Below are 19,958 nucleotides of genomic sequence, written 5' to 3'. Positions count from 1 at the left end.
AATGTTATTGTAATTCGAAAACTAAAATTCGAAATGCTAGGAAAATATGTTGGAGATGAAAATAAATACTTTCTTTATGTGATAAAGTAAAAACTATTTAATTATTTCATAAAGGATTCATCTTTTTAATACCTTGTATTTTGAAATATTCCCTGTAACATACATATATTACTGTCCATCAACATTACAAAAATCAATACATAGTTATTTATATATGAAGGTCGTGTACAATGTCGAAATCATTCAACACGTATGATAAGCGAGGTAAACCACACTTTTTGGGTAACTGCGCAAAAAACCAGAAAAAGTTTAAGATAAAATCTAAACGTGAATTCTCGTTTTTACTCAACAATAACCTTCATGAAAATGTGAAGGCTATTATTTACAGCATGTTAAGATTTAAATTAAATACATTTGCTAAAAATGATTGAAAATGAACTTGAAAATTAAAAAACAAGGATGAAAATGTTATTAATGTGTATTATTCATAATAAATCAAATCTGAATGCCTGCTATTTCAAATTCAATACGTAAATTTATAAATTGACGTTTATTTTGGAAAATTTTTATTATAACTCAAAAACGAAAAATGATAGATATAATGAACTAACCAAATGTTATCTGTAAGCTGTGATTAATCATCACATAGGGATTAGAAAATATGGCTGGATTTTCAGGATAAAGTTTTTCATAATTATAAAAACACATATTATTGTGTCAGTATTTATTTATTAAATGTTCCGTTTACAGGAATAAGCTTCCCATAAACATCGTTCCCCTGCATGCCTAAGAATGAGAGTGTAATTTTAGCAAATTTAGCCACAGAAAAGCAGCACTACTTACTTGGAATTATAACTCCTGCACTAGCAGTTCCATCTGTTCTATACAAGAACACAGAATAATTACGATTACCTAAAATATATTTATATCAATATCTTTTTTTATTTTAATATAATTTAAAAAAATTAATTAAATTAAAAAAAAAAAAAAATTACCATTGGTGTCTAAAGGTGATTTACATATCTGCCAATAATAATGAACGTTGGCGCTTTGAACATGACTGAACCAATTACAAATCTTCTGTTGTGGGATAATTCCTATATCACTAAATCCATCACTAAATTTAGTAACAGCTGGGAATCCGAAAGTAGCGTACAAAGAGATAATAGAAAGAAGATGTATCGTTGTTGTTTTGCGAAACATCTTGTACAAACTCAACGATGATTCTTACAGTTGGTCACACAATGCTAAGGAATTATTAATTCTAACAGGTTTTTACTCAATAACAACCTTTGTAAAAACGTGAAGGCTTTTATATACAGCATCATTTACATTATTATTAGAAATAAAATAAGATAATTTTGGATCATATTTCTATATTATTTTTTTCGTGATTACTATTTTATGGTATTCTTATTTATTTAATGTGTTAGACATCCTTGAAAAATAGATCAAAATAGCTGAGTTAAAAAAGAAAAATTATTCACTTCTTTAAAATCGAAAAATGTAATCCAAGATGTCGCTTCCGGTGTTAATGCTGAAGGCGAATGCAAGTTACATAAGTCATACCTAAGAAAAATCTAGAAAAATACTCAACCTTGTCATAATTCTACCTAAACAAAATCAACAAAATTTGATAAATATAAACGAAAAAATGTTGGTACTCCCTAATTTATTTATTTATTTATTTACTTTCACGGGATAAAGCATAAAGTCAAGAACTTAATTTGACTAATATTGAAGTATTCATAAAGAATTTGAAGATGAAGTTTCATTGAAACATGATAATATATTTGAAAGAAAAGTTGCCTCAATATCTACTTTAGAAAACCTGCAGAAAATCATTGAATTCCTTAGCAAGAGTCGCCTTTGCAAACAATCAATTCAGCCATGGTGTAACATAATGCTTTTTGAACTGGTTTTAATAAAGTAATTAATAAAAGAGTGAAAAAGGTTTTAAATTAAGTAATACATATAGATGGTTTTGAAATTAAAACAACATAGTTTTGAATTAAATTGGACACAATTATTTATTAAACGTCTCATTAACATTAAGAGATTTTCCTAAGACACTACGCCCGCTGATTACTAATAAATACAAATCAAAATTAAGATAGAGTTAAAATAATAAAAATTCACTTACCAGGAACTCCAACACCGTTAAAGTAAGTTTTAATCCACACATGATGTCTTTTGCCAGTTAAATTTGCTACATCTCTTACAGTTGCTGCACATATAATAAAAAAATCATTCTATATGTTGTCTAAACAATTTCGTCAAAGTTATTGTTTACAAATTATTATTTTAATAATTAATACAAATTTTAGTTAATTTCTTACCGTTTTCATACGAATTCTTTTCCATATTATCATCATTTAGATCACCAGCTCCATCAAGTTCATCTAATTCGTCATTAAATTGGGTTAAGGACACAGAAAAAATGACGTAAGTAAATATAAGAGTTACTGTTGTTATGAGAAACATCATTTATATAATGAAAGCCTGGGTCTTTACCAGTTGAAAGTGAAGAAATTATTGCTGTCCATCAAAAATCAATACATAGTGTTTATATATCAAGGTCGTGTAAAATATCAAGACCATTCAACACATATCGCAACCGAGGTAAACCACGTTTTTTAGGCAACTACACAAAAACCAGAAATTGACGATAATTAATTTAAAGGCCACGAAAGAAATCTAAACCTGGTTTTATACCTTATTATAATTTTGAAATGTTACTAGAATTATCATAATTAATATATGATTTGCAACAATTATATCTTCGAGTGTTTTGATTGAGTACGCAAAATGGAATTTTAGGCCCGATTAAGACAAATTTGTAAAGGTGCTACCTTAATAACGCAACTGGTAGTGAACTGCACCAAATTTTATTTCTTTATAATATTATAATAAGGTTATAATTTCTTTTTGTGTCCACACTTATTAATTAAATGTTTCATTTACAGCAAGATATTCCCCATAAATATCTTCACCATTCATGCCTAAAAATTAATTAAAACCTTAGCAAATTAAGACGAAAAATAGCGAAATTTATTTACTAGGAACTGAAACTCCTTCAGTAGCAACCAATATCCTTCCATCTGATGAGTATAATAACAGGGTATAATTGCGATTACCTAAAATTTATTTATATTAATATGATTTTTACATCAATAGATTTTAAAAAAAATACCATTGTTGTCAGAAGGTGTTTTACATATTTCCCAATAATAATAAACTTCTACACCTCGAAAATGCTCAAATTTATTACAAATCTTCTGTTCTGGTGTTTTTCCTAAATCAATAAATCCAGCTTCAAATTGTTTAATAATAGTCAGGAGTTCGAAACGTACAAAGATAAGAAAGAATTTTGTATTTTTATGAAATATTTTTTAATAATTAAATGATGATTCTTAAAAGTTGGTTAAAACAAAATGCTAAGGAATTACTATTTCTAGCTGGTTTCACTCAAATTTATGATTTAAATTACTAAATTCGTTTAATTAGTAGAAACTTAATCTTATTTCTTACCGTTTTCATCGGGTACTTTTTCCATATCATCAAATCCATCATAATATACATCACCATATTCATCGGTTTCATCTAATTCGTCATCAGATTGTGTTAAGGATACAGAAAAAATGACATAAGCAAATATAAGAGTTAATGTTGTTACGAGAAACATCACTTATATAATGAAATGAATCTTTAGAAGCCGTTGAAGGTGAACACTAATTAACGCAAAACTTTGCTTTCAGGACTCACAACATTTTGACAATATTTTTTGCCTCGACCAGAAAAGTAATGTGTATTCTAATGAGTTGTATTTTTCCAAATAATCTGATGAAACTTGGTCTAAAATCCGAGTTGTTCCAAATATAGTGTAAGTATCTGTTGCCACCTCTGACTTGCTGTGTTTTGAAAGATATATATATGTATAAGACTTAAGACCAAGTATAGAGTACAAGTATAGAATGCAGACATGATTGCGATATATTGGAATTCAATTTCTAAAAAAAACACTCGATGAAAGGACTTTAAACCAAAACTTTTCTTTACTTTAAGTTTTAAAGTCAACAAGGAGCATAATATAACAGTATTAAGAAACATTTAGATGGGTCATGGTAGATGCGCACAGTTATAGTGCATTTTCAAGACAGTATGAACTATACAAAGTAGGGCGGTTCAAAATGAGCAAAATTACTTGCTTCCAGAAATTGGAAATTTCTCAAATCACATTGTGACAAATCTAGGCTTATACCCTTACACGATTAAATTAAGTCAAGAAGGAAAGCCTCCTAATGGTTTTAAGAGCAGAAACTTCTCGAATTTTATTGGGTTCTGCTAAAGTGTGCAGAAATTTTTCGTAGAAATTTTGTTGTTCAAAATAGTTCATGATATCCTTCCATTTTCAAAAATTTAATAAATATTATTAATTTTGAAACACACTTTTGTAATTATGTATTGTTTTGTAAGCTGCCCAAATTAATTTTTTTTATTATTTTTCTTTCTAAACTCTAAAAAAGTCGTATTGATATTTTTATTACCTATTCCTAGGTAATAAAAATTCTAAAGTTGAAAAATGTTGACATTCTACATTGTATAAATATTAAAATATTTCTGAAATGAAAAGTGTTTAACTTACAGATTTATTCGAATAATTTCGATAATTCACAAAAACATTATTTACTAAAAGTGTTATTTTTATTAAGAGGTTTTCCAACGATGCTGAGGCCGTAGATTCCTAATAAATACAAATACAGATAATTATGGAATTAAAAATAAACAAATCACTTACTAGGAACTGCAAAACCATTGTAGAATGATTGTTGAAACAATCCATGATTTCCTATATTAGTTAAATTTGGTGTATGTGATAAAAAAATTCTTTTTTGAGTAGTTTCTATTTTTTCTGTAAATATTTATCCACCATATTGCTTTAATTATTAAAACTTTACTCAATTTCTTACCGTTTTCATCCGAATTTTTTTCCATATCATCAAATCCGTCATCATCTACAGTACCAGATCCATCAAGTTCATCTAATTCTTCATCAAATTGTGTTAACGACACAGAAAAAATGCTGTAAGCAAGTATAAGAGTTACTGCTGTTATGAGGAACATCATTTACATAATGAAAGGATACTTCTTCATATGATGCTGAAGGTGACGGCTAATTAATACAAAACGATTAAGTAAAAAGAATGCTAAAACTGAAATAAAATTAGTGGTAAAAATAAAACGCTCCAAGTAAAACATTCTCTACAAAAATATAAAGTTATAAAGTTAATTAAAATTTTTGAATGAATTGTTAGAAAATAAAATTACTTATACATAGAAATTCAAATAAAAAAATAATATGTAAATACACCTATCCCCCGATTTACACGGTAGATACGTTCCCGAGAAAAACGTGTAAATCGAAAATTAAAAATTTTCAAGTCAAAACCGTGTAAATCGAAAAGCTTGTAGAAAATGCATAATTTTGCTATTTAACAGTTGTGATTTTTTTCAATATTTTTAGGTGTACACAGAAATAAAAATAAAATGCATTGACAGGTTAAAATATGTAATATATTTTAAGTCAGCACATAAGCTCGGGATTCCCCGTGAGATGTGTACACAGCGCACGTGTTCAATCACAGTAGCATTTAGTAGAGTGCGATAAAAACAAAAAAAAACTTATTTGGAAAACCGTGTAAAAGCGAAAACGTGTAAAACAAGTACCGTGTAAATCGGGGGATAGGTGTATAATGCCTAAATGTAAAATATATCTTCTGATTTGTCTTTCATTATATAAATAACTGAAATCAGCCGTTATTGTATTTATAGACTTCCAACAAGTTTAAGAAACAGTTTAAGAAATGCTATCATTTATTGATACCATAGAATATTGGCGAAACTATTCAATAAGGTTGAGCTTTGAGCACAATTTCTTCTTCTTCTTTGAGAAAGCTAATAGTTGTTTCACCCATCTTACTCCTCCTCCTCTCTAAATTGTCCAAAGTGACAAAAATCTGCAAGCAAAATTTTTAACATTATTGAGCGTAGCAGTACTGCAAGATCAGAACAATATGGGAGTCTGCTCAATGTTGTCAAAACACATCAAAAACATAACTCTCACTTTCCTCCCAAATAAAAGCAAAAATGGATAGCTGGTTGGTTAGCTAGAATTGATGAAGCTGCTGCGACCATCTTCTACTACGTCTGTCTCATTGCAAATACCTGACTGTTTTCTCGAAACCAATAAAAAGACACTTCACGTTTATGATAGATATTCCATCCAATCCGAACCTACTTATTTTAATTTCTAACTGGTCCACATGATTATTTTTTCAAGTCATTCTCAATCAAAGCTAACTCATAATTGAACTTGTTAATGTTAATGCGAGGAACATGTCGAAACTGGTCTTCGTCTTGCAGAAGATTCTTCTTGTGCTGAGAAAATATCATGTGGTGCTTCGTAATAATAAAAGATCCTCTTCCTCTTCTTCTTCCATTTCTGCATCGTACCACGAAGACGCCATTATACCTCCATATTGACATATCAAAAAAATTTTCATTCAATTTGAAAAGCAGGGAGTTTTTAGCCTTCCTGCTATAGCAATTCTAGTCGCTAAGATGGTTTTTACATATCAGTCTTACTCTTATTCCTATTTCTAAATCTCCTTACGTTTGGTATTTGAGTGTCTATCCCTATCCATTTTTTGTATTTTTTCTTTGTCCCTGTGGGTACCATTCTTGGATATATAACATCGGAATTTTGCACGTACCAGGAAATAGTCTAAACCGCAGCATGCTTTTGTTCTTCTAGGATGCTACTCGCAGCTCTTTTGTCTATCATAATGTGGTAATATAGCTCTTTAGAAGAAACATGTTAAGGTTGCCGTGATATCTTTACTAGTGGTAAATCAGTTGGCCAATATATTTTGGAAATCCTCCTCTTCAGTGCATAAAAAAAAGTGCGTCGCAATAATAGTTATAATAAAAGATCCTCTTCCTCTTGTTTTTCCATTTCTGCGTCGTACTACGAAGACACTGTTGTCTTTATTACATTAAATTATCATTCAATCAGGCCACTGCAGACGTCTAGTTTGCCATTCATATCTAATAGGATCATTTTGATATCATGGCTTGAGATATTATCATAAAATTTCTCCTATAGTTGGTATAACTTTTAATCTGCATTGTTCGCACAATCCTGTGAAACAGTTGACTGGTTTCAAACTGAAAAGGGTATTTGGGTATTAATAAGGTTTTGTTTTTTACTCTTTTGTTCAACAACGAGTTCTTTTATTCGTTTTGACCTACATCTGTTCTAAGTTACTTTTTTAACATAATCAAAATTTGGAGTTAACAACAAATAAATAAATTGTAAATACGTCGATTATACATGTTTTACATTTAATAGATTTGTTATTTACTTAGTAAACTGAAAATAAATTTGAAAAACCTAATATTCATGATCTTTTCATTATTCATCTGGGGTTTTCCATTGGAAAACGTCTTTTTGGATAAGATACTAGCAACACAGTCGAACGTGAACTTCCATCCTTCCATAACAAATGTATGTAAGATGTTAAGATGCAGACGGTGAACCATACTACGAACGAAACGTTTCGAAATCCGACGCCCATCGCTACAGCGAAGGGCGTCAATGTTGTCGTATCCCGACCGTATACCTATATACAACACGAACGAAAGCTTCGCGACAAAGGCCGAGTGTATTATTGATAAAAACGGGCGTCGCAAATTGTTTTATACGGCCGCGACGGCGTTCGTGGGCCCCCGTCTTATCATAAATAATGCACCGGTATCCGTGGGGCGGGTGGTGGCGCCGTCGTCGTCGTAGCCGAACTTTAACTTGGGTACGTCGATCTCAAATTGATATACTCGGCGAGGGAAAATATGACCGCACTATTATAATTTAGGGGAGCCTTGGGACTTTTCGGATGGTAGGAGGAGGAGGTAAAATTGGTGCTAGCGGCTTCGGTGGTTGGCAGCAGTGGTGGTGGTGGCGGGATGCAGTCGGGAACGATGGGTTATTTCGATTATCGTGGGGCTTATAAATCCCTATTACATGTCGGAATTATTTTAAAAAAGAATTTCTCACTTGTTTTATTTCATAAAATAAATACCTATCAGATTTAATGTTATGTACGAGATAATATTAAGTTTCAAAAAGTAACTTACGTTGATCATTAATATCTTAAATGAAAACTTGACCCTCGCTGAATACTGGGGATAAATGTAGGACCTTAAAGTTAATTAACCTCGTAGTCATTGGCGATTTTGGTGGCTTCTAATAACATGGAAATAAATTTTGCCCCAACCTTAAGTGTATATGTTACCGGGTAAGACCGAAATTTGGTAAATGTCGACATCCCCTAGTAAATGTCAACATTCACCAACTCGCAATATGTATGTCTTAAACTGTTATGGCACTTTGAACTGCACAAAAGTCAGTCAAGTTAATGTTTTAAATGAAGACATGCTAGGTGGCGAGTCTTCTTCAATAGAATTTTGATTGTCCTCGTGTTGTTGTTTAGTCAATACTTGAAACGAAGACCTGTTAGGTCGCAGCTCCTCTTCAATAAAATTTTGTATGTCTTAAACTGCTATGGCACTTTGAATTGCACAAAAGTCAGTTAAGTTAATGTTTTAAATGAAGACATGCTAGGTTGCGAGTCTTCTTCAATAGAATTTTGTTGTCCTCGTGTTATTGTTTAGTTAATGTTTGAATCGAAGACGTGCTAGATTGTACTATCCTATTGGAATACGGTCACTGCCCAATTTTTTTTGTTGAAACAATTAACAATTTCTTCGAGCTGTTCTTCAGTTGCAATATTTATAAATTGTTGGCCAGGTAGAGATAAGGATGAGGCTTCATATGGGCTCTGGCGTATTTCTTCCTGGTAAGTTGTGTTATTGACAAATTGGACAAAGGGCAAACCTTTTGACCATTTCTTTTACTTATTTTCTTATTTTACTGGCTCTTTCGACAAAGCCTTGTGACTATGACGAGATTTTCCATGAACTATCTTAATGTCCTTCCACATATTACATAGTTGGATACAGCTCGATTACTAAATTCTCTACCATTATCCGAAAGTAATATCGGTGGGGCAAAAATGTTAGGAAAATATGAAGCCAGTGGTATGCCACTTTTTCCGCTCTCTTAGTTTTTAATGATCGTAGCTAAACAAACTTTATTAAGTGGTCCTGATATACTAATATAAACTTGTAATCGCCATGCCTGTGTGACTCCAAGTCGATCACATCCACTTGACATCTTGAGTTTAATTCAGAATAATTATGCTTCATTTGACATTGTTTACACAAATTTAAATACAACATTACAACCTCATATATAATATTTGTATTTAATTTGCAATTCTTAATTACAAAGACAAATTGACATATTAACAAAGATTTGCAAGCACGCTGAGAGACTACGTAAGACTAACGAACAGAACAACGTATCACGTGTTGCGCAGAATGTCGTGAGCAAAACGAATAATCCTCTTTCGACGGGTAATCCAACATTCACCAAAGCTCATCTATGATTGTTGACATCCGCCGACGTGCGAATATGTGGATAAAAGTAAAGTAATTAAAGATAAAAGTAAAAAAAATTTACTGTGTGGTTTTGCTAGTACAACGGTAAAACATCTTTTGAAAAAAATTGAAACTTCTTCAGAAACAAATAACTACCGTTTGTAATCTAGCAAGAACAAATAACATTTATGAATTTTTAAACACTTTCCTATCCGTCTCGATACATTGTCTTTAATTCTTAGAATACTATTTAAGAATGCATAAAAAACAAGAGTTTGTGGAATTGCTTATGTCGGCATTTTCAGAATATCGCTTTCAGGGATTTAATTGGTTGAATTGCTTTAAAATGTAACAGGTAAAACTAAATTTGCATAAAAACTGCTTGGCAACAAATTTTGAATTCATTCCATCGTTTTACATTAAGGCAAAGTGTTTAAACTAAGTCATTAAATCATGGATACTCTAAGTGTGGCAGAAAAAGTCTAAATGATTTTTATTTATGGAGAAAGTGGCAAAAAAGTTGCTGATAGTGTAGCTTTGTATCCAGAACGTTTTCCTGATCGAAATACGCCTTCGAGAAGTACCTTTTACAGAGCTTTACAGAGTGAATGATTTCACTAACACTGGAAATGTGGAACCAAGAAAAAGAACTCGGTGAGCAACTGTAACTACGGAAGAAAAGGAAATTACGGTATTAGTTAGCATTGAGGTAAATCCTCAAGTTAGCACTCGACGACTTGCAATTGACGCCAGAATATCGAAGACCAGCATTTTAAGAATATTAAAGCGCAACAAGTATCACCCATACCACATTCCATTGCATCAACATCTTTATGGAGGTGATTTTGAAAATCGATTAATATTTTGTCAATGGGCACAAGAACGAAGGCGGTTGGACGTCAATTTCTTTGGTAACGTGCTATTCTCGGATGAGTCTACTTTTACAAACAAAGTAAGACAAGTCAATAGACATAACATGCACTATTGGAGCGTTGAAAATCCAAGATGGTTGCGTGAAGTAGAACATCAACGAATGTTTGGTGTGGCATAATTGGTGATAAATTGATCGGTCCATACTTTATTGATGGTATGCTGAATGGGGAAGCTTAAGATCGGGATTATGCTGAGCAATGGATTGGAAGGGGAGGTCCAATTTCCTGGCCTGCCAGATTATCTGATTTATTCTGTTTTTTAACCTCTTGATTTTTTGTGGGGCGTCTTTAAGGATGATGTTTATAGTGTTATTATAAATTTTATATTTGTTGTTGATTAATAGTATAGTTTAATCATTTTTTTTAAATAAACAATATTTAAAACTAAAATTACTTAAACTTACTAAAATTATTTAGATTTTGTCTACAAAAGATATTTCGCCGTCGTACTGGCAAAACCACACATTTATTTTATTATTTTTTTTTAAATTATTTAACAGATTGAGATTTTGCAATCAAAAACATAGGGTGCCATTTAAAAAATTTGTCGTGACCTTCATATGACCTTGAAAATAAGATCAAGATCAAAAAATGTTATCGTCCTTCGCACAGAACAACTTTAATTTGGTTAATTTTTATGTAAAATGAACCGTTTTCGAGATAATCGCTTGTCTCACGTTAAATGGACCAACCTGTATAATAACAGCCGAAAATATTCGATCTTTCGCTGATGTGTTTGGTATGTCTTGACAATGACCGGAGAATATTGACATTCACTAATTTCGATGTTTCACAGTAACACATTTACATGTTGGGTATTTCAATTACTATTGAAAATGTAATGAGTTAATATCAATTTTCGAGATAGATTTTCATAAATCGAATAAATTTTTAACAAACCAATAAAATGATTTAATTTTTTTTTATTTGTACGATTGTAAATCTTGCGAATTGCTTTTGGGCCAATTATGAAAGAAATTTGCGAAACAATTTTACAACTCCTAACGGGAGGAAAATCGCGTTTTCAATTAAGTAATAAACCCACTTTTATGGACTTCGTCTTGTGCCGCGCCGCTGGCGGCAATCGTAAAGATTTCTGCCACAGCCTCCGTCTGTAAAATAAGCAAAGTATGCAGAGTTACAATCCACCCCCAAAAGATTTTTTTTTCGGATATAAAATTTAACCCCGGATGTAAAGTGCAACATACAACATTGCTTTTAAATTGAAAACGTCACCTAATTTATGCGTTGTTATTGTAATCGTAAAACAATATGTAATAAAATTATCAATGCGTTATTCTTTATCTTAAAAAAATTGTATTATTGTTTCTTTTTCAAAATGAGTTTTATTTTAGTAATTCTGTTTAGTTTAAACTTTTATAAAGTGACTTTTAGCAATGATATTTGTTTTTTACCACATTTAGATCAACAAGTAGGGGTTTGCCAAAGTCCTACTCATAGATTTTTTTTTAATACCGTAACGAAACGATGTGAAAGTTTTCTTTATAAAGGATGTGGACATAATGAAAATTTTTTTAACGATTTACGAATGTGCCGAGAAAAATGTAATTTTATCGAATTTTTTCTTTAAATTAATACACAACTTAAATCATTTTAGGTGAAGATAGAAATTGTAAGCTTTCTTTGGATTTAGGAGGATATTGTTCTCCAACTCCAATGTATTACTATAATTTAGCAGAAAAAAGTTGCATGTTATTTACTTACGGCGGATGCGGCGGCAATGAAAATAAATTTTCCACGTACGAAAAATGTTTAAATTCTTGCGGACATGTAGGATTTTACTAAATCATTTTGTATTGGTAATAAAAACTTGAACGAAAAAAATATGTTTTGTTTGAAAAAAGATTTTTGCCGAAGCAGCGTAATGATAAAAATAATTTTCTTGCGTTGTGGCAATTTTTCAACTTAATTTTTGGTCGGAAAAACAGCGCGTTATCTGTCAACGGTTGCGGTGTATTCAAACAACCGCGCAAACTGAAAATAATAGCCTTTCAAAATAACTAACAACGTGTTTCGGAGTTTATTTGCGACCGGCCCCGTCGTGGTGGTCCATGAGATAACGGGTTTTATTTCAAAATTTAAAAGCTACCATGTGAAACGACAGGATTTAAATAGATTTTTACCGCAGATATTAAACACTCTGAATTTACATATCATTTTTGTGGTTTTTAACTGATATGATTCAATAAAAATGATTTTTAATTTAACTAGTTATTATGTTTATTATATTGGGTATCGGTGTTTATGTTAATCTCGGCCAACAAAAGCGTCTCTCAATGAAACGATACAAGTCGAGAAATAAGGTCAGTAGAATGTAATCAAAAATGACTCGACGAAAAATACTTACTTCATTTAGAAGCTGAATAGTGCTTTTCTGGATTGTCTCAATTTAGCGGTTATATTTATCTTCTAACACTGATAATACTAATATTAAAAACAAGTTAACGTGAAAGAGATGGAAAGAAGTGCTTGCATTATTTGATATGTGCGAATAGAATTTCAAGTTTAAAACCAGTCAGAAACTTTTAGATATGAATGCCAAACTAGGAAAGTGGAGAAGTTGTAATAAACTTTGCCATTTGTAAAGATATGACTGCAACCTTAATATACATGAACCATATTACTACAATATGATAGACAAAAAAGCTGCGAGTAGCATCCTAGACGTTGAAACAAGAAGAAAAATTCAAATTTCGCATATCCAAGAATAGTACCTAAGTATCATAAAAAATGGATAGGGATAAACACTCAGTTGCCAAACGTAAGCACAGACTTAGAAATAGGAACAAGAGCAAGACTAATATGTGAAAACCATCTTAGCGACTAGAATGGCTATAGCAGAGCGGCAATAAATAGTTGCACATTTTTATTATTGGTTTCGAGAGAACAGTCAGATATTTGCAATGAGACAGACATAGTAGAAGATGGTCGCAGCAGCTATATCAATTCCAGCTAACCAACAATCCTACAAATATCCATTTTTGCTTTTATTTGGGAGTAAAGTGAAAGTTCTACTTTTAATATGTTATGACATCATTGAGCAGATGCGCATATTGTTCTGATCTTGCAGTACTACTACGCTCAATGATATTAAAAATTTTGCTTGCAGTTTTTTGTCAGTTTGGTCAATTTAATTGAAACATACTTGCTGGTCGTTTATGCATTAATCTTTACCTCTAATGGGCTTTTTCTTGATTTTGGGCATATTCCGATGGTTTATTGTAATCATCAAGTTTATGCAAAATAGTTATATCGTCTTCGTTGGAGATAATGTGGTTCTCAAACATGTAATAAAGAGTTAATAAAAATAAATTGTGCTACCAACAACATACAAATTAACACGGGCTTGAGACAGGGGGATAGTCTTAGTTCATTGCTCTTTATTCTAATAATGGACAAAATAATAGACAGTGTGCGGAAGGTGAATCATGGATACAGAATGGGAAACAAACTCATAAAGCTCTTGTTCTATGCGGACGATGCAACGCTATCTGCGGACAGTGAGGAGGTCTATATTGGCTGCTGCAAGCATTTAACAAAGAGGTCCAGAAACTCAACATGGAAGCGCCAACGTCAAAAACAAAAAGGATGGTAATTGCTAGGGAACCACGACGATGCAAGCTAGAGCTGAACAACAGAATAATCGAACAAGTATCCGAACTTAACTATTTAGGCACTAATCTTGCCTTTGCCAATTCTTTCTCCAGATTCATCATTCAAATATTAGATATGGAAGAGAAGGAAAACAAAAACTTCAGTTCTTGGCCTCAAAAGATGAATCGTATAAGTGTTTTTTATTTTTATGTTACACGTGTTTCGACTCTGAAGTCATCCTCGGACACAACGTCAATTAATTGGACCACATGTTGAAATTTGAGAGGTTATATAAAAGTATTGAATAATCTGTTAAACACATTTTCTTTTTTTAAACACGTTGCAAAATTTGAGGTTAAGTTTTAGATTACTACGTATTAAATATTTTAAGGCCAAAAACGATAATTGAAAATGATTATTTTATATTAGAATGAATAGAAAAACTTTAAATTTTGAAATGAAAGGCCGAAAAATATATAAAAATTGAAAAACAGAAATAATTACAACTTAAACTTAATGTGATGTCGACATCACATTAAGCAACTGAAGTTTTTGTTAAACTAAGATTAGAACTAAAACTAGAAATAACACTAGAAACTTTCGGGTTTTGCCGTGCGTCTTTTAATAAAAGGTTTGATTAAAAGACGCACGGCAAAACCCGAAAGTTTCTAGTGTTAGTTCTAATCTTAGTTTAATTCACACCGGCCGTGAAAGCCTTCGTACTTATATGAAGTTTTCGTTTTAATTCTCTTCCATATCTAATACTAATCTTGCCATATCGAAACTCGAAGGAGAGTGTGAGACATCAAATTAGTAAAGCAGCCAGGATAGCGGGTGTCCTAAGAAACATCGTTTGGAAAAATAACTGCATGACAACTGCCAGCAAAGTGAGGATATACAAGGCGTGTATTAGACTTGTGATAACATACACAGCGGAAACTAGAGCTGAACAGGCTGAAACCAAAATCATAGCACGTTCAAACCAGATGAGAATGTTGAGAGCAACAACAGGGAACACATTAAGAGACCAAAGAAGATTTTGGAATAAACATGTCAAGGGTGGCGAATGATAGATTGCTAAAAATCATTAGAAATGGAAGGCCAACCAAAATGACCTCCGAGAAGGCCACCCAAGCAATGGACTGATAGTTGGACTTCAATATCGCAGGAACGAGAACGAGAGGAGGAGGAGTAAGATGGGTGAAACAAATTGCCATGAGAAGCGTAACTTGATACACGACAAAATTTCCACAACTGCCACGAGAAGCACCAATTGATTCTCATGCCTATTTAATTTTAAAATGTTCCGGCCAGAATGGATAGACTTTTAGTGACTATTGCGGCAGTCAACGTGTTAAACTTGTAGAAAGTGTAGTAAATATAATAACGACTGATTTTAGTCATTTATATAATGAAACACTAATGAGAAGAAATATATTACATTTAGGTATTATATTTACACATAATTTTTTTATTTGAATTTCTATGCATAATTTTATTTCTAACAATCCTTTCAAAAATTTTAATTAACTTTATAACAACTTTTATAACTTTATATTTTTGTAGAGAATGTTTTCTAATAACTTTGCTTTATTCCCTTACAGCAACATCACCGTCCACTTCTCAATCCATTCGGAGAGTTTTAGTTTTTCCATTATAAAACCACTTGTCATCTTTTTTACTTATTTGTTCTGCATTAATTAGCAGTCACCTTCAGGATCTTGCGAATAAGTGTCCTTTCATTGTGTAAAAGATGTTTCTCATAACAACAGTAACTCTTACACTTGCTTATAGTATTTTTTCAGTGTCGTTAACACAATTAGATAAAGAATTTGATAAAATTGATGGATCTGGTACTTTTGATGATGAAGGATTTGGTGGTATGGAAAAAAATTGGGATGAAAACGGTAAGAAATTGAATAAAGTTTTAATAATTAAAGTAATATGGTGTATAAATATTTACAGCAAAAATAGAAACTACTCAAAAAAATTTAACGAATATACGAATTAATGAATGGTTTGAACAAGCATTCAACATTGGTTTTAAAGCTCCTAGTAAGTGATTTATTAGGAATCTGGGGCCGCAGTATCATAGGAAAACCTCATAATAAAAATAACACGTTTAATAAATAATGGGTAAAATTTAACTCGAAATTATACTTTTAGTTTCAAACCTATCTGTTTGTATTACTTAATTTAAAACCTAGGAAGTCAACTATATTCATGATTATAGTGTTGTGGTGTTAGTTAGTTCTACAATTTTTTTTGTGAATTATTAATATCCGAATAAAATTGCTCGTTACTGAAATTTAAATAATTATTATTACCTTTTGGAATGACTTTCTTAAAATTTGGAAAGAGAAGAAATAATTTAAAATTTAGACAGTTTACAAAAGAATTGGTTAATTAAGCGATCTTAATTAGACACTATTGTATTTATAAATGTGTTTTAAAATAAATAATATTTATTAAATTTTAGAAAATGAAAAGATATCATGAAGTAAAAATGTAGGCAAAATATTTTTCGTAGTGTTATATTCAAAGTTGTAGCTGTTTTATTAAACTTCATCACATCATTGATAGTTTCAAGGGCTCTGGTACCACTCATTAAATACTCATTAAGGATCAAAATTATTATTAAATAGACTTCAATATTGTGGGCGAGATTCTAGCCGTTTACCAATCATACATGGTGTACGCCAGGGCTCAGTACTGGTTCCAGTTCTGTTTTTAATTTTTGTCAATGATCTGCCCAAAATCATTCCGAGAGATTCAAGTAAGATTCTCTTTGCTGGTGATACAGTAGCTACGGTTTGCGCAAATGAATTCGATACATTGCATCGCCGCACATACGTTGATTTTAACGATTTAAGCGGTCAAAAGTTGAATTCAAAAAGTAATCATAATTACAAAGGAAATACATAGAGAGTGTGTAGACAGTTCCAGAAACAAAAGGTAACACCCTCTATACTATCCGTGGTAGTGTGTGGTTGCACATGTCATTAGAACCTGATCGCATTGCGTGTACGCGTTACAGTTTTCGGCGTTCTTTGCGTAAGCAACTCTACAAAGTCAATATTTGAGTTTCTGTGTCTGTCACTAAAGTGAGGGTGATGGATTCCGATAGTTCAGGTAAGAATCAATAGGGATTACAATATTTTAAAAAACCTGCGATGTTTTAAGGTTATTTCAAAGGTTTGAAACCTTGTGTGTTTTTGAAACGAAATTTCCGGTATTTTTTGCTTTTAAAATCTATTTCGTTGTACTATCGCGCCCGATCGAGCTATAATTCTTTTTGATTATGATACTTTGTACTTTCATTTAACTGATGACGATTAAATTAGCTACGGATACGGCGCGTTTCATAAATTTCAGAGACTTATACGTTATGACTTGAAATAGAGGAAAAAACACGGAATTTGATTTTTCTATATTATTCTGTTTTGAAGTGATTTCAACATCATCTAGCACGTCTGGAATAAAAGGAGTAACTCGTCAATATTTATATGATCAACTGCAACAATTCAATTTTCCAACTTTAGATGAAAGTTGAATCATTTGGAAAAGCATCTCTTGTCGTACTCCTGTAACACTGAAGATAAGATAAGATGTCTGAAGAAAAGATTTGGTTACTTTAAATCTTCAATAAAAGTGAAATGATCGAAAGCTCATAGAAAAGAAGATGTTTTCAAAAAAACGAATAAGGTCTGGTTGGATGGAACCTTTGAACTTCCAAGTGATCGTCAATGTCGGCCGGGACGTCCTTCTAAGCCATTTAGTGAATTGAGTGAGAGAAGTAAGCGCCGAAAAACGGAACAGGTTCGCACGACTGTAGACGATGAGGTTATTATTCATGCTGCACAAACAACCTTAAGAGAAAGAGGCAAAAGAGATGCATCCCAAATTCTGAAAAACATCACAAATTCTCCTACTCGTGCTGGAAAATATAAGAAAGCTTTCCAACCCAAATATTCCCAACAAGAAATTCGTCCACTAACACCGCAAGAAGCATTAGCCATGTTTCTAGAGGCTGATTTAACTAAGCGGCAATATGAAGTTATTAGAAGTAGGAACAAAACACTTGATCCGTGTTACAATCTAGTAATTAAAGCAAAACAAGATTGCTATCCACCTAAAGAATGTATAAGGGTCACAAGTACCCGCGCCGAAAGTACATTACAACGCCTCATGAACAACACCGTTACGCGCTTTTCAATTTATCTGGAAGAAGTACTGGCAACCCTCAATGAAGAAGAAAGAAATTCATTGCTAATTATTTGTAAATGGGGTTGTGATGGTTCGCAGCAATCTAAATATAAACAGAAATTCGATAATGACGCTGATTCAGATGGTCATATATTTCTGAGTTCTTTCGTACCAATACAAATAGTTTGTGGCAAGGATAAAAAGAAAGTCATTTGGCAAAACCCAACACAGTCTTCGCCAAAATATTGCCGACCGATAAGATTCAGATTTCTGAAAGAAAACGCGGATGTTACTAAAGAAGAAATTAGTTTTGTCGAAGAGTCTGCACAGAGTTTAGTTGCTACCGAAGTCATTTTGAACGGAAAGACATTCCTGTTTGGACATATATTGAAAATGACTATGGTTGACGGAAAGGTTTGCAACGCAGCTACTGGCACAAAATCAACGACACGGTGTTATATATGTAACGTAACATCAAAAGATTTCAATAATCTGGATCTAGAAAAAAAAGTAGTGAGTAAGCCTGCAATCGAATTTGGTTTATCTATTTTACACGCCAGAATACGATTGTTAGAGAGTATTTTACATTTGGCTTATAAATTGCCAGTCAAGAAGTACAGATAGAAAAGAAGTAAGGAGGAAAAAATTATCGAAGAACAAACGAAATTACACATTCAAGAAAGGTTTCCAAAAGAGACGGGATTGTTAATAGATATGCCAAAGACTAGCTATGAATATACTAACGATGGAAACACTAGCCGAAAATTCTTCGAAAATGCAAATTTAGCTGCTAACATCACAGGAATTGATTATAATTTATTGTACAGACTTAAAGTAATTTTGGAAGTCATTTCATCTGGTCATAAAATTGGTACCAAGAAATATGATGAATATGCCCTGGATACGGCTAAATTATACGTTCAATTGTATGAATGGCATCCGATGACACCATCCATGCATAAGATATTAATACATGGTGGTACCATCATGAAAATTGCTTTGTTGCCCATAGGGCAATTATCAGAAGAAGCCCAAGAGGCTCGAAACAAACATTTTCGAATGTACCGCGAAAACTTTGCCAGGAAATTTTTAAGAGAAGATTGTAAACGCGATATATATAATAGATTATTATTAAGCTCAGACCCACTTTTGAGGAGCACAACACAAATTAAAAAAAGGTGTAAATCGAAATCATTCTGCCCAGAAACAATGGAAATGTTAATATCAGCTGAGCCTTATATTGAAGCCAGTACTACACCAGATTCTTCGGATAGCGAGCAAGATTTGTGATTAAATATGGTTGAAATAATGATTATTGATATTGTTTACTAACATAATATACCTACGAACAAATATTATGGGACAGTGATTTCGGAAATCAATGCTTATTGTGATTATTATGTCTTTTAAGATACCTTTTATAAGTGTGTTAAATTAATATGTTTGAATTTTCTGTATTTGTTTTTAAATAATCATATTAATTAGTAATTATTATGAAAAATACCGAATTATTATTGTTTATCCCATTTAGAACTGCTATAGATTATAAAATAATTTTGACCGCGTAAATCGATCAAATCAACCTATGTGCGCCGTATGATGCATTCGCTCGCGATTATCACCAACTGGTTTAAAAAAAAATAAACT

The 19,958-nt window shown here is 32.0% G+C and overlaps 3 protein-coding genes and 1 long non-coding RNA gene across 4 annotated transcripts; 1 reads left to right on the top strand and 3 right to left on the bottom strand.

Moving 5' to 3' along the window:
* Positions 1–709: 709 nt before the first annotated feature.
* On the bottom strand, positions 710–2,717 carry LOC111413084 (uncharacterized). The gene is made up of 5 exons (XM_023043924.2): positions 2,340–2,717; positions 2,144–2,227; positions 996–2,088; positions 844–912; positions 710–786 (listed from the first exon to the last, which is right to left on the bottom strand). The coding sequence occupies exons 3-5, from the start codon at positions 1,201–1,203 to the stop codon at positions 725–727; spliced, it is 339 nt and encodes a 112-aa protein (XP_022899692.2). The 5' UTR covers positions 1,204–2,088; positions 2,144–2,227; positions 2,340–2,717; the 3' UTR covers positions 710–724.
* Positions 2,718–2,872: 155 nt separating this feature from the next.
* LOC111413063 (uncharacterized) lies at positions 2,873–3,700 on the bottom strand. Its single transcript, XM_023043891.2, has 4 exons — positions 3,532–3,700; positions 3,194–3,295; positions 3,060–3,137; positions 2,873–3,002 (listed from the first exon to the last, which is right to left on the bottom strand). Exons 1-4 carry the CDS (start codon positions 3,683–3,685, stop codon positions 2,944–2,946), a joined length of 393 nt encoding a protein of 130 aa, XP_022899659.1. The 5' UTR covers positions 3,686–3,700; the 3' UTR covers positions 2,873–2,943.
* Positions 3,701–4,575: 875 nt separating this feature from the next.
* LOC139430619 (uncharacterized) lies at positions 4,576–5,299 on the bottom strand. Its single transcript, XM_071197794.1, has 3 exons — positions 4,971–5,299; positions 4,799–4,912; positions 4,576–4,744 (listed from the first exon to the last, which is right to left on the bottom strand). Exons 1-3 carry the CDS (start codon positions 5,125–5,127, stop codon positions 4,683–4,685), a joined length of 333 nt encoding a protein of 110 aa, XP_071053895.1. The 5' UTR covers positions 5,128–5,299; the 3' UTR covers positions 4,576–4,682.
* Positions 5,300–15,537: 10,238 nt separating this feature from the next.
* On the top strand, positions 15,538–16,413 carry LOC139430378 (uncharacterized). The gene is made up of 3 exons (XR_011640862.1): positions 15,538–15,552; positions 15,710–16,012; positions 16,071–16,413. It is a non-coding gene; the product is annotated as an uncharacterized lncRNA (long non-coding RNA).
* Positions 16,414–19,958: the final 3,545 nt, after the last annotated feature.

The sequence above is a fragment of the Onthophagus taurus genome, chromosome 7 (assembly GCF_036711975.1).
Source record: "Onthophagus taurus isolate NC chromosome 7, IU_Otau_3.0, whole genome shotgun sequence".
NCBI classification, from domain to species: domain Eukaryota; kingdom Metazoa; phylum Arthropoda; class Insecta; order Coleoptera; family Scarabaeidae; genus Onthophagus; species Onthophagus taurus.
This window is presented reverse-complemented; position numbering and strand designations above follow the sequence as displayed.